This window comes from Volvox carteri (genome assembly GCF_000143455.1).
Source record: "Volvox carteri f. nagariensis unplaced genomic scaffold VOLCAscaffold_86, whole genome shotgun sequence".
In the NCBI taxonomy this organism is placed as follows: Eukaryota; Viridiplantae; Chlorophyta; class Chlorophyceae; order Chlamydomonadales; family Volvocaceae; genus Volvox; species Volvox carteri.
Window position 1 is genome coordinate 224245 of NW_003307629.1, and position 13427 is coordinate 237671.

The following is a 13427-nucleotide window of genomic DNA, read 5'->3' on the forward strand; positions in this document are numbered from 1 at the left end:
CTGGTGCAAATCGCCACCTTATCCTTTGCAAATTCTGTCGTCGCCCGGTTTCGTTACTGCCTGGTCTAGGCCCTAAGCAGAATTATTCCTTCGCCACTGCTCTGCGGCAGTGTATTGGAAGTTTAGGAGCGAAATGGATATGTGTGTGTGTTACATGGTTGGGGGGTGCGTGACCCCATATATGTAAAACTACCCATACGAGCCGAAGGCCCAAGCGCAATTACCTAAACGCCTAAAAGATGATATATTGTATCTTATCGTGGATGGACACCGTAGTTCGTACATTGATATAAGACATCAGAGGGAGGTAACCTGCACACAACTGAACTAATCATGGTTTTCTGCGGCCAGCAGCTATAGCTGAGTACAGATGAGTAGCTATTCATCCCCTATTCATAGTTTCCTATCCCCTATATTCATAGTTTTTCTGCGCACACGAGCTACAACACCAGTCTCCAGAAACCGTCCACTGGCATGAGGTTGGATATTGAACCAACCTGCCATTACGCGGTCACTTAGAGTGACATCAGGCACACGAGCATACAATCGTGGCACAATGCCATCAACCAGTCGGGCCCTACTCGGACCCTACTGGAAAGTTGGTCTATTCAAGGCGCACGCACTGATCTATTTGTGCCCCCACCCGGTCTCAAAACTGCAAGTTCGTGATTGCAAAGCCCCGTCCTTAAGGAGGGAATGGGTTTTCCGGCGATACTTCACACACCCCATACCTTACAGTTGAGGTATGTTATCAAACGACTCGAGCTGCTATGACCTATGAATGCGACGGATAAATGCAGATGTATGTGGCGCTCCCTTGCTTGCGTACTGAAAGGCGCACGCAGGTCCTGTTCTAGCAGAAATTAAATAAAATAAGCTGGTTACAGACTGCGATCAAGCGTCCTCAGCGCCCAGCATATGCCGGCCGATTAGGATCCTTGGTCGCACGTATCGGATTGGAATGCTCTGCAAGAGTAAAGATGTGTCCGACGGACTGGGGAAAAGGTAAACGGCCAAGTAAACGGCCCCCAAGTAAACGGCCTGAACAGATTATGCAAACCATTCAACATGTACTGATGCATGATTTTGCTTGCGCGTGGGTACTTCAAACCTCGGAATACCAGGAGTGCGCATGAGTGCGAGTCCCTCGAGTCTTCAAAATGGAACATTAGACCCGGACGGCAACACAATCATAGAATAAATAAATAAGTAAGTGAATATTTTATATAAAATAAATAGCAAAATATACATGGATTGATAATTTGGTCATCATCGTGCCCGCATCTGGCTTTCGTATGGGCCTGCGGATCATAACGGAACTCTGTTAGCCTCCTGGATGCTGTGCTTCCACGGGGACAGAACTTGTGCGGGATTAAATAAAAATCGATGTCCTACTGGAAAAGAAATCTACCCAGACGACGGTGTGCAGACAGAGCAAACTGCCGCATACCCCAAAACCCCGCAAGCAAGCCCGAGCTAGACCCGCCGAGCCAGTTGGGCATGCTTGACCCGCTGAGGGATGGCCAGTTGGCTGGATGGGTAAAGCTCTCAGAGTGCATGTAGCCCCGTCCGCCGTGACGGACGCATTCGACGACCAAGTCCTTGCTCTGGATGAGAGCTTGCAGACAAAACCTTTAGACGGCTCCAGCAAATGTCTCCCGAAGATAGCAACACACATGCTTATATTAAGTTCGTCATGCAATCAGCCGGGGGACGAACAAAATCCGGGAAGAGAGATAAAGCTGTAACACAAGAAGGCGGCTTGCGGCAGCAAACAAGGGATGTAAAAACGAATCGTATGCAGCTAGAGCTCGGGCAGGGGAGCTCTCCCCTGAGCTGGGTATGTGTGGACGGAGGAGGACGGGCTGGGGGTTCGTCAGACTGCACTGCGAGATGGGCGCCCGCTTATTTCTGTACGTCTACCTTGCGTATAGTTGCGCTTCTTGTCCTTTTGTATGTTGCTGCCCTTCGAATGGCCGTTCGTACATTATCATGGGCCCAGCAGGCAGGATTGCTTGCGGGTCCGCACCCCTATTTACCCCCGAAACCCCGTACACTCGCTTGCGTTTCAAACCAGACGGGGGCGGGTCTCCGATCGGGAAGAAAGGTCCAGATTCCAGGTCAGGTACGGAGTCCTGTCGCGACCCTGCATGCCCATCTATCCAAGCACCACACGCACACTCCCTGGTACCTCGGCTGCATGCAGGCGCCTGGGCGAGGGCGTACGCTATCCAGCGCATTGATTGCGGAAGATAGAGCGGGATGGCTCACCCCCAGAGAGCCGCAGATACCACGCATGCGGCGGCTAGCATGAGGGAAACCACTGACGTGCGTGCAACCAGAACCGCAGCACGCACGTTCAACCCCGGATTTAATCCTTTTTGGAACCTCCTCTGGCTACTTCCGACGGTGACGATTTGGTCAACTTAATAGCATGAGCCGGCAATGCTTACAGCAACTAGCTGACAGCGTGCATCATAATGGACGCACACAAAATGCCAACACCGTGCGCGTTGTTTGCTGGCTTCCTAAACACCGCGGTGAACCTTGCCTTGTATTGGTGTACGGCAACGATGTACATACGTACGAATGAGGTAAGATTCTCCTGCTGTTACTTATGTTACATCATGTTGCATGAGCGTGCATTAGGTTTGTTCCGAGCGGCAAGCTAAGGCGGTATCGTGCTTTACTTTGTGTGCCTCTAGTAGGGCCTGATCATATAGTGACGAGGTAGGTTGGGCCTTTGCGGGGACACATTATGTTGGGGGGTTGTAATTGAGTGACTCGGTGCTCCAGCGTGTGGCATTTATGCGACTTCACCCCTGGCGAGTGAAGTAATGAAATACCCGCGAAAGGTCACTCCTGCACGTTCTGAACCTTCCCTTAGGTAAAGCCGCAAACAACAGGCGCAAAATATGTGTAGGTCCTACGCTTAAAATGGAATACCAGCTACGGACGCGGCATATTTGTTGTCCGAGGGGTTGTGTCCGTTAGTGTCCGTTCGTTGAGGCCCGCACTGAACTCGCGTACTTAATTCTGTCAGCGCATAAAGTTTGTCTTCGGCGTAAAAGTACGAAAAGTACGAAAAATCCGTTACGATCAGGCCCTACTAGGCAGAATGCAGTCTTGCCTCCAGCTCTTGCCTTCCTGCCCTCTTAGGCTCATCTAGGAAGCGGGACCCTCTCTAACGAAGCCTCACAACGAACCCAACACGCCGCTTGGAAACGGCCGGGTGCTGCCGCGCATTGGATCCCTGGAAACCACCACCTAGATCCCCATCGATGGCCATCATAGGAGGCCGTCTCCCCTGGTGACCATCGGCCAGCTTGAGACGGCTTGAGAGCGTAGCCAGGCTGTTACAAAACCACTGCTTGACGAAGCCTGAGCATTCATTATGCCATGTGTGCGCGCGTTTCGATGAGACAGTGTAAGATCATGCCTTTAAGCCCTGTTTTCGCACGAACGCCTACCCTGCACGTACCTTCAGCCTGCGCCATGCTAACAGTTTCCTCCGCTGCTCACCGGAATCGCCAGCATCAGCGATTATCTTATGGCTGTGTGTGAGATCAACGGCGATGTCTTAAGGCAAACTGTTTAATGCGCATGATAAACAAGCTCGTAGAAAGTTGCAAGACGCAAACGAGCCAGGGAACAGACGCAGGTCCGCAGTACACATGAATCCATTTTAAAATAAGCTTGGCACGGGCCGCAGACGCACGCTATGCACACTGGCAACGAGACTTCCATCTTGAGACCTTTTGGACCTGCCGGCGTCAGGTGTAAGCCAATACCCAAGCCGAGCGTGCCCACACGAAGTTACTCCAAGTATTCCATAACCAAAAGTACACGTCCTCATGTCTTGCATAAAGAGCTTCGCAAGCTTTATGCTATACTTCGCCTTGAAAACGGCAAAATTCCATGTCGGTGAATCGTTGTGCCCGGATTACTACACCTGCAATCCGTACCGCATGCTGCTATTCGTGCTGTGAATTGAGCTTGACAGAGACAGAGGACATGACAAGGTTCAAGGCAGATAATGCGATCAGCAATAAGTATATGCAATGCTTACAAAGATTTCTCCGTAACAGCCTTTAATAGTGCGGGTCATAGACCGCGTCTAGTAGTTGTCGAAATGATACTATTGATAATCCTTGTCTTGGCATTTTTTGCAAATGCTTCTTCATATGAGGGACCAGCGCTTAACAAACCCCAACGGCAACGCGGAAGCCTAATGGTCCCGCTGCACCAGCGAAGCTTTTCAAGCTGGCGGCGGCATCTCTTGCGAAGTGGTCCTCTACCTGTTCAGGGTTCCGTGCGAGAAGTAGGGTAAGGCTCCTGGACAGCCTTGCGCGCACGCATCGGCATGGGATGAGCAAGTCGTCGCGGCTGGGCGCAGGTACTTTTACACAAGCCTTCGGCTGGGGACACCGGCAAGGCAATTCAGCGTGATCATAGATACGGGGAGCACAATCACGTATATCCCATGCAAAGGGTGTGCGCATTGTGGAAAGCACCAGGTAAGGACATTGTTGGCAGGAGCTGGGGGAGTACGACTCCCCAGGAGGCTCCCCATAATACGCAGGAGCTTCACAACGTTACACCTCCAGATATGTACGTCAACGCGCTCTTTTTTGCAGTGGCACTGATGTCCGCAGTTGCGCTTCCCTGTGGAGAAACCGCAACCTGGCAGAGCCGAAGGATGTGTGGGTCGGCCTGGGCCCTCCTTTAAGCGGCGTTTTTTTTGCTTCAGCTCAAACCCCTGATGTCCCTCACCTTCCACCCCACAAACACCGCGCATCCTGCGCAGAAGCTGGCAACGTCTCTTGCCTAACTGGGTTGACTAGAGCGTGCTAAGCGGTTCTCCAAGGTCCACCCCCGCGGCCCAATAAACTCGACCCTTCCATGAACCCCTCGTCCCGTTTGAACACAACCAGTGCCATCCCAGTGCGAGGCTTTCCCTATTGTAACTTCAAGTTGGTGCGCTTTGCTGCCTGCCCTGCCTGGCCCTGTCCTGCTCTGCCCAATGCTGCGCTGACATTCGCCAGGACGAATGGTTTGACCCAGACTCGTCATCCACTTCAAAATGGCTGACCTGTAACGATCCATTATGTAATTGCGGAACTCCCAGTTGTATGTGCAACAACGAGAAATGCTACTACAGCCGGACTTACGGTGCGTGAACCCGTGCCGGGCAGCGGGTATGTGTGTTTTTAATGAGCTCGGAGTGTCTGTTACTGAGCTGTTGGAGTTTGTCTGGTAGGGCGCAGGGGAGTGGGTGAGGTGGGCCAGATGAGTGGCGCGCCGGAAGGCAACCATGCATGGACAGAGCTGCTAAGCTTCAAGAATTTCGATTTGGGTCACGTTGCTTTGCTTTCTGTCCATATCGAAAACACGGAAGCCTATCGAAAACACGCCAAGCCACGGTTGTGGACCCCACGGAGGGTCGCGACTTCAGCGCAGAGGCAATCAAGCTGGTTTCATGGACGCGCAAAAGGCCGTGTGCTCTCTCCCGCACGGAAATTGCAGGTCTTAGCCCTCCTCGGGCCCCGGATGGCTAATCTCTAAATTCTCAGAAAACCGTATCGTGTCAGCAGTAATGTCGTGGCGCGGTCAGCCTAGCACGTCAATCCTGAGCTGGTGGTGTACCTATCGCGGCTACGTTGTGCTAGAGGCGGACTCATTGTCTACGTTGCGTCCCGGTTGCCCTACGACATGTCGTCGCACTAAGGCCGTCTTCAGGGGGCGCGGGCTTTATCGCACCTTCTTGCGGTTGTTACGCCGGCGCTAGAAAACCCCCAAACCCTGCACTGCTATCCGCCGGCTCACGGGCGCCCTCTGCTTCTGTGCGCTTGTATTGCTTTTGTGGTGCTAGTGATGGTGTTGGTGGTGGTCTGTTGTTGTACTGTGGCGCAGCGGAGCGCAGCAGCAGTGAGGGCTGGATGGTGGAGGACGCTTTCGGCTTCCCAGACGACCAGCCCCCGGTGCGGATGGTGTTCGGCTGCGAGAACGGCGAGACAGGGGAAATCTACCGCCAGTTGGCCGACGGTATCATGGGCATGGGCAACAACCACAACGCCTTTCAGAGCCAGGTACGCATGAGCAGGGCCTGGGGGCCAGGGCGCGGTGTCGTGAGATATGACATAGCAAGGGTGTGAAACACCTCTACTCAGGGCATGTACTACTAGGGGCATGTAAGCTTGTATGTGTGGTGGGGGATAGGAGAGAGTAACAGCCGGCCGAGCGCGAGCGTTTGTGAATGAAATCGAACTCACCCGCCTGTATACCGACCTCCTGTCTGGCACCATAGTGCACGGCTCGCGGACATTCCGTGTCGCAGTCACTTTTCTGGTGGACATTCCGTGGCCTGCTTACTGTACACTTTGCCCCTGCAAACCCTCTCCTTTCTGTGTCGCGCGCCGCGGTGCGCTGCCGTCTACAGCTCGTCGCGCGGGGCGTTATTGAAGACGTGTTTTCTTTGTGTTTCGGCTACCCCAAGGACGGCATTCTTTTGCTGGGTACGTTGGGGGAAAGGCAAACCACGAACGGGTGAACCACGTATGGGGAGAAGGAAGAGATTTTGGGGCTGTGGGAAATTTGTCGGAAATCTGTTGCAGCCATTGGGCTGATGTTATTTATCGTTGCGGGCGGGGCTCCGCCTTTTATCTGTGTAGCTCTCATCATCCACATAGCAGCCTCCACCTCTGCCTGCTTTCCCCTCCTGGCCCCCTGACTCCCCTCCCTTTCCCGCATGCCTCCTCGCAGGCGACGTGCCCATGCCCAAGGGCGCCAACACGGTATACACACCCCTGCTCAACAACCTGCACCTGCACTACTATAACGTCCGGATGGACGGCATCGCCGTGAACGGTGTGGAGCTGTCCCTGAACGCGGTAAGTGGGTACACAAATGCATGCGCATTCGCAATTACGGCGGTGGAAGACGACGCCAGAGGGGTGTTGGAGCGTGCATTGCGCAATACATTGCATTCCCTGTTGCTTTTCCTGCCTCTGCTATCATCTCTGGGAGGAGGATCCTCCTCTATGACTTACCTCTATGGATGGTGGATCCCCGCAGAGAATATTTACCCGCGGATACGGTGTCGTACTAGACAGCGGTACTACCTTCACGTACCTACCCACAGAGGCCTTCAATGCGATGGCGGCAGCTATCGGGTCGTACGCACTGTCTCACGGCTTGCAATCTACACCGGGCGCTGATCCGCAGGTGTGTGCATGCGTTTGTGCGTATGTATGTGGGTGGGTTGGGGGTTGGTAATAGGCGACCGCTACAGATCGGCCTGCTAGTATTTTCCGGGATGGAAGGCTTATTAGAGGAGAAATTCGGGACTACGGCAGGAGAGCAGCTGGTCGGGTGCTGCAGCTGCGAATGGCGAAGACTCAAGGGGGCCATCGGTCTTGCATGCGTGCGGAAGGGAAGGTGACATGGAGGGCGTCATGTCATGTTTGAGCCGATGTTCCTGTGAAATGCCGATATGGGCTTCCCTCGGTTGCAGGCAGCTTCCAAACTTCCGAAACGCGTACTCATCATATTTCGCTGGACCACTCGTTTTTTTATTGATGCGAGTAAACTGTCTTTTTGCTGCAGTACAACGACATTTGTTGGAAGGGTGCGCCGGACAACTTCCAAGGCCTAGAAAATCACTTCCCGTCGGCGGAGTTTGTGTTTGGCGACAACGCGCGGCTGTCCCTGCCGCCGCTGCGCTACCTGTTTGTATCGCGGCCGGGCGAGTATTGCCTGGGTGTTTTTGATAACGGCGGGTCTGGCACACTCATTGGCGGTGTTAGTGTCCGAGACGTCGTAGTTACGGTGAGTGAGGTTTGCTTTGCGGGAAGACGGCCGCACTATGCGGGAGGACGCCGGGAGCCCTTCAGCCATTCTGAGAGGAGGTGCATGTGCTTTTTTGGCATTTCGAGCGCAGGCCGCGTGTCTGCGCTGAGGTTTAAAGGTATCCTGTCGTTGTCCTGGTGTACAAGGGGTCTGCTGCACCAAGCTACCGCAGATGGAGTTGATCGTGGGGCTTGCGGCGTGTGAAACCGTGCCTCGGTCAGGAGGGCACATCCTTTTCGTTGCGCCCACCTGCACTAAACCCCATGTTCCATTTGCCTAGTGCCTTCACTTTTATGTCTCAACCCTACTTCACCGAAACGCGCCCGCGTTTCCGTGTGTCCTAGATGTTTAATCCCGAGGCTTTATGCCGCAATGCCCCCTGCCCCGCGGCGTCTGGCTGCCGCTGCATTGCGTTGCCCGTTGCATCGACGCCGCCGCAGTACGACCGCCGGAACGGCCGAGTCGGCTTGACCACCATGCCCTGCGAGGAGGTGGCGGCGGACCTTGCCTCGCGGCCCAACAGCACCCCGGCACCCGGCAACGTCACCCTCCTCGCATCGCCACCGCCTTCCGAGGCCAAGACTGAGCAGCCGCCGCCACCGTCGTCACCCTCAGCGCGCGTGAATTTTACAGCGGCACAGGATGCAGCCAGCCGAGCGGCTGGTGTTGTGGAAACGTCCCCAAGCGAGCCGCCGCTGGCGTTTTCGCGGGCTGCCTTAAACATTAACTTTGCTGTCATTATTGGTGTCAGTACCGCCATTGCGGCCTTGTTTACGGTGGGCGAGGTCGTGTTCCTTGGGCGCAGCACTCTAGGAGCATTGACTACAAAGATTGTGGAGCGTTTCAGTGGGCAAGGCAGCAGTCGGCTCGCACCGCAAGATGAAGCGGAGGCGACGCCGCTGACAGATATCCGGGAGGACGGGCACAGAACGGACGTGGAAGCTGCGGATATGGCTGCAGCCCCACCGATAAGACAGTGATTAAATGTCAGATGATTCTGCGACGTATGTGGGGGTCATGGGATGTTGGGTACTCTCGTAATGGACGGCAGGGGGGAAGCGACAAGGCTTTCAGAGTAGTTACAGTGGCGGTTTAAGGGATCTACGAGGTGGCTGTGATTTATTATAACCTTCTTCAATTGACAAGTAGCAGACTCATCTTCTTCTATCCACGGACTCACTTTGCCGCATGATTTATCCACAGGCAAGGCAATATCCCTATTGCCTAGTCACGCTACCTAATCGTTGTTTGATCAGCAGTTCGCCGCTTCTTAAAAACAGACAACATGGGTAATTCGGACGATGAGTATTACGGACGCCCATGCCGACACGACGTGCTAAATGCCGTGTGGCCTTGACCAGGACGCAGCGCCGCTGTAGTGATTCTTTGGTATGGTTGAATTTCATTTCCGGAAGCAGGATATACGGGTAGATGATTTGTGTGGAATACTGATTATGCTGCAGACAGGGATAGGGGGGGGGGGGGGAAAACAGTCCGAAGGTAGATGATAGGATTTGTCCATGCTGACGAACACAGGATCGTGATACATTACATAGGCGAATGCTAAACCGGGCCTGGAAATATAATGGTTTTATTGAACAATTATGATACCGGAATGTGCCACTCTGTAAACAAGCGCCATTCCAAAAGCACACCGTCGTATTTGCTTGCTCCGAAGGCCTATCAACTTCATCATCACCATGGCCTATGCCAGCTAAGATCATGAATTTTCACTAGCGTAAGGCCTCTCAGCAAGCTCTTACTCCACTCGTCATACTGAACTTCCGGTTAACAAGCCGCGCCTGCAGCAGGGTAGGGCCGCGTTAACAGGGCCGCACCTGCAACAGGCTAGGGATGGCCCGCAATTCTACCCACACTGCACATGTACTCAGGCGGCATCGCACGTCAAATACTTCAAAAAACCAGAGTGTTAAGCTTCTTTACACTCCGCTGCTAGCAGCCTCAGCTATGACAGCGCGGGGACGCAGGGACGCTCTGCACTCACCCACAGAGGGGTCACCGCCACAAACCCCCCATGCGGACCAGGCTGCTCATCCACCGCATCAACGCCTCTGTTCTTTTGCATTTCGCACAACGCTCTGCTGTGGCACGCTAGTCGGGAGACCAGTCATGGTTACCATAGCCCGCTGTGGAGCTGCAGCTGGAGGCGCGGAGCTGGTCCTGTGTAATGCCAATGCCGCTCAGCCAATGACAATCTTCTTCTCGTCAACAAAGCGGTACTCCGGCACCTCTAGGTTGTACGGCGCAGGACCCTCACGGATGCGGCCCGAGATATCGTAGTGGCTGCCGTGGCATGGGCAGAACCAGCCGTGGTAGTTACCCGCGCCCGCAATCGGCACGCAGCCCAGATGCGTGCAGATGCCGACCACCACCAGGTACTGCGAATGCGAACGACGAAGCGGACATATACGCAGGCAGGATGAGGTGAAGAGATGAACCACCGCATGCGTGTACGCACATACAAATTGATATGATTAGACCATACAAAGGGGATGACGTGGGAAGTGCAAGACGGCATACTAGTCATGCTCACCGTCTGCAAAACACATGCAAGAGGACCCTAATTGAGCTGTGCGAGGCTGTGACGGTAGACTCATTGCTTCGCTCGCCAGCATTTTGCAACTCGACAACGATATGTTTTGCATGGATCCGCTCACAGACGAAGTAATCGGTAATTCCACCCTGGGTAAATCCACCCTAGGGTGATTTGAAAACAGCTTGGTATGAAGGTGGTCCCGTGCGTGTTTGGCTGCACTTCACATCGAGGCCACACTAGTACGCCGGTATTTGTATGCATGAGTTTGTCATTCAATGGGGAGCCATATTGGCAAAATCCCCTCTTGGCACGAGTACTAGCCCGGTCTTACTCGTCGCCAAGTTTCCTTTGGTGCTGTGCATGCCGGTCCGGACCACTTGTTCTTCCATGTGATGTGCCCTTTGGCTCGGTTTCTTGCATTACGGTATAGAAGCTTGGTAGCCCGCTGTAAGAACATCAACAAAAAATACGAGCAGCGGTCACCTTCGGGTTGACGGCGCGGTCAACATCCTTCTGCGCGTCACGCAGCTCCGACAGCGCCACCTCCGCTGACTCCTGGATCTCCGCATCCGTCCGGTGGCGGATGAACACGGGCTTGCCACGCCACTTGACTGTGATAGTCGAGCCCTCCTCCACGCCAGATAGGTCGACCTCCAGGGAGCTAACGGCCATGGTATCAGCTGCAGCCTGCGCCATACAAGGTCCTATAATTCAAAACCCCTGCCTAATCAGGGCTGTGGCCACAGAAGATGAGCCCACTGCTTACCGACAACGACAGTACTATCTTCAGCACGGCCAGGCGTGCAGCGGACGCGTACAGAAAGCGCCCACCGGTTTGAACAAAATAGGCGAAGGGCCGACCCTCCGTGCCCGGCGCAAACCGCTTGTGGTGGTGCTCGTCATACCTACATAGCGCCGATTAACGCTGATGATACAACAAAAGGACTGGGATGGCAACAACAAGCAGTCAATCCAGCTTTTGTCAACAGGCTGACAAGCGCAGTCGGTCTTACTTAATGTATGGCGTCGGCGACATGGAAATCCGATTGGTGGGAGTCAGCTTGGTCTCCTCCTCTTTCAGGGCAGTCACCGCATCCGAGGCAAAAGCTGCACAAAACCATATCCGTATAACATATGAATGGATGCTGGTTATTCCAACATAGGATGTGCCGCTAACGGAGGGCGTGCTTACATCGGAACGTGCTTCCAGCTGGTTGCTGTGGGCGCTCGACAAAGTCGAGAGGTCCAGCAAGCATCTGGGAATAGCAAGAAGCTGCATGGTTGGCAACCGGGCCTACTGTCTCTGCGACAGGCTGCGATATCTTTGGCATCAACGTCGCGACTACCCGTCGCAGTGCCATCTTTACTCTATTCCTAGCTAAGGCTCCGCAACAACCAAAGCTTAGAAGAAACAATTTGGAGGAAAGACGAAAACTAGTCTCGGCGCGTATTGCCGTAAATGCCGTATATGGAGCTTAGCTCGCTTCTAACGTCTGCCCGCCTTTCAGACCATTGTCACACCTCCAATTAAATGAGAAGGTATGTGGTTGAGCATATGGGATGTGCACTAAACCATCCAGGTGCAGGAACGTCTCCTCTTCAGACTTTGTTGCCATGGCCTCAGTGATTAAGTTGTGCCGTGTCTCGCTTCTGCAATACGCAGAGGACGCCATGAGTTCAAACCTGCGTTTCAGTGGCAGTCATAACTTTCACCTGTTTCCCATGTCGGCACAAGTTGCTTAAGCCTTGGAAAACAAGGGGACGAGGTACGAAGTTGGTGGGATACATGTTAACCAGATTGGGTTCGGGCGGTGTGACACCGCACCCAGGACCCTGGATATCCTAACCCGATCCACGAGCCCCGTACCTGCAACCTACGACCGCGTTGATGCGGTCAGCCACGTCCTCTTGGGACACTGTCACGTGCGGTACCAGCCGGCCGCGACTTCCGAGCTTCAGAAGGGCCTGTAACACTCAGCAGAGCAGTAGGGGAAACATCGACAGCCATGCAGACGAATAGAGTGGTTCTAATGCGGACGCCGTCTAACGCCCGGCGCTTTTAAAGCGTGCACATGCCTGCGTGGTGTCGACACCAATGTGGCAATAAAACTCGCCCATGTGAGCAGCTCTGATGTACACCAGCAACTGCTTCCAAAATGAAGAAAAAAGCGAAAAAGCCAGAAAGGAAGCCCCAGCGGTCAGTCGTAAGGCTAAACGCCCTACCATTGCGCCTGCAGAAACGCTACATGTGCGGATCCCACCTGTAGATGCCATTGCTGCACTGCGGCCGCGTCCTGGAAAAACCTGCGAGATGGACAGCATGTGCGAGCACGGCCCCTCATTTCCGGCGGCCGCCTCAGCAGCCCCGGCAGCCCGAGGCCCGCTCATACCACCGCCACAGCTTGTTTTCCATTAGCCAATCGAATGGCACGGCTGGACATGGCGGCTGTCTCTTCATCGCCAAAAGGTTATAATGCCATGCGGTGCTCTGTAGATGTCGTTGGGTACGCGAACCTTGACCCTTGACTTCACAATAGCAGAGGCTAAGGACAGTAGCGGCGGCTCTGTGAAGCGCAGCACAGCGCTTCGCTCCGGTTCAACCCGTGCCTACCTCGTTTGCAGCACCAGGCGCCTGCAGGGCTGGACGTGTATCGCGCCTCCCCAGGCGGGGCTGCAACCTCCGTTGGCTGCCCCAAGCACCGCTGAACACCACAAACCTGCATGCATAAGACGGGCCCAGGGAGCGCCATAGCACGAGGTCCTTTCTTCTTCTATTGTCCCGCCCCTCATGCCACTTACTGTTGGAAAGGAAACACAAATTGCGGCATGTACGTGAGGACTCGGGGATGGCGACTAAGCGCCCCTGATAGCTAAAGGGGTCGCGTTGCTTACACCAGCCGTCACTGATTTGGCATGTGGGAGCTGGAAGTATTTGGTACTGAGGAGCAAAGAGAACTGCACAGCCTTTGCAGGTAGAGCATATTGTAACCCATGCAAGCTCTACCCCACAGCTCCCAAGATG

The 13427-nt window shown here is 54.2% G+C and overlaps 3 protein-coding genes across 3 annotated transcripts in view; 1 reads left to right on the forward strand and 2 right to left on the reverse strand.

Moving 5' to 3' along the window:
* Nucleotides 1-5132: 5132 nt before the first annotated feature.
* VOLCADRAFT_99354 (uncharacterized protein) lies at nt 5133-8828 on the forward strand (the record flags this gene model as incomplete). Its single annotated transcript, XM_002958097.1, has 7 exons — nt 5133-5172; nt 5914-6089; nt 6440-6515; nt 6763-6890; nt 7075-7224; nt 7606-7827; nt 8193-8828. The coding sequence occupies 7 exons, from the start codon at nt 5133-5135 to the stop codon at nt 8826-8828; spliced, it is 1428 nt and encodes a 475-aa protein (XP_002958143.1).
* Nucleotides 8829-9379: 551 nt separating this feature from the next.
* Nucleotides 9380-11799, reverse strand: VOLCADRAFT_77835 (uncharacterized protein). The gene is made up of 5 exons (XM_002958123.1): nt 11598-11799; nt 11419-11512; nt 11172-11310; nt 10889-11092; nt 9380-10247 (listed from the first exon to the last, which is right to left on the reverse strand). Exons 1-5 carry the CDS (start codon nt 11764-11766, stop codon nt 10050-10052), a joined length of 804 nt encoding a protein of 267 aa, XP_002958169.1. The 5' UTR covers nt 11767-11799; the 3' UTR covers nt 9380-10049.
* Nucleotides 11800-12272: 473 nt separating this feature from the next.
* VOLCADRAFT_99357 (uncharacterized protein) overlaps nt 12273-13427 on the reverse strand; it is a gene marked incomplete at both ends in the record, with an annotated part of 2102 nt that continues 947 nt past the window's right edge. The window contains 2 exons of the mRNA XM_002958124.1: nt 12273-12370; nt 13017-13122. Of these exons, the coding sequence (XP_002958170.1) occupies nt 12273-12370; nt 13017-13122 (204 nt within the window). The remainder of the gene's footprint in view (nt 12371-13016; nt 13123-13427) is intronic.

Bases quoted from the DNA above. Each gene is read 5' to 3' on its own strand.
- VOLCADRAFT_77835 (XM_002958123.1), bottom strand. From the start codon at position 11,766: ATGGCACTGCGACGGGTAGTCGCGACGTTGATGCCAAAGATATCGCAG. The intron at 11,513-11,597 runs GTAAGCACGCCC...GGTTTTGTGCAG, and splicing joins AGCTGGAAGCACGTTCCGAT to CTTTTGCCTCGGATGCGGTG. The intron at 11,311-11,418 runs GTAAGACCGACT...GGCGCTATGTAG, and splicing joins TCGCCGACGCCATACATTAA to GTATGACGAGCACCACCACA.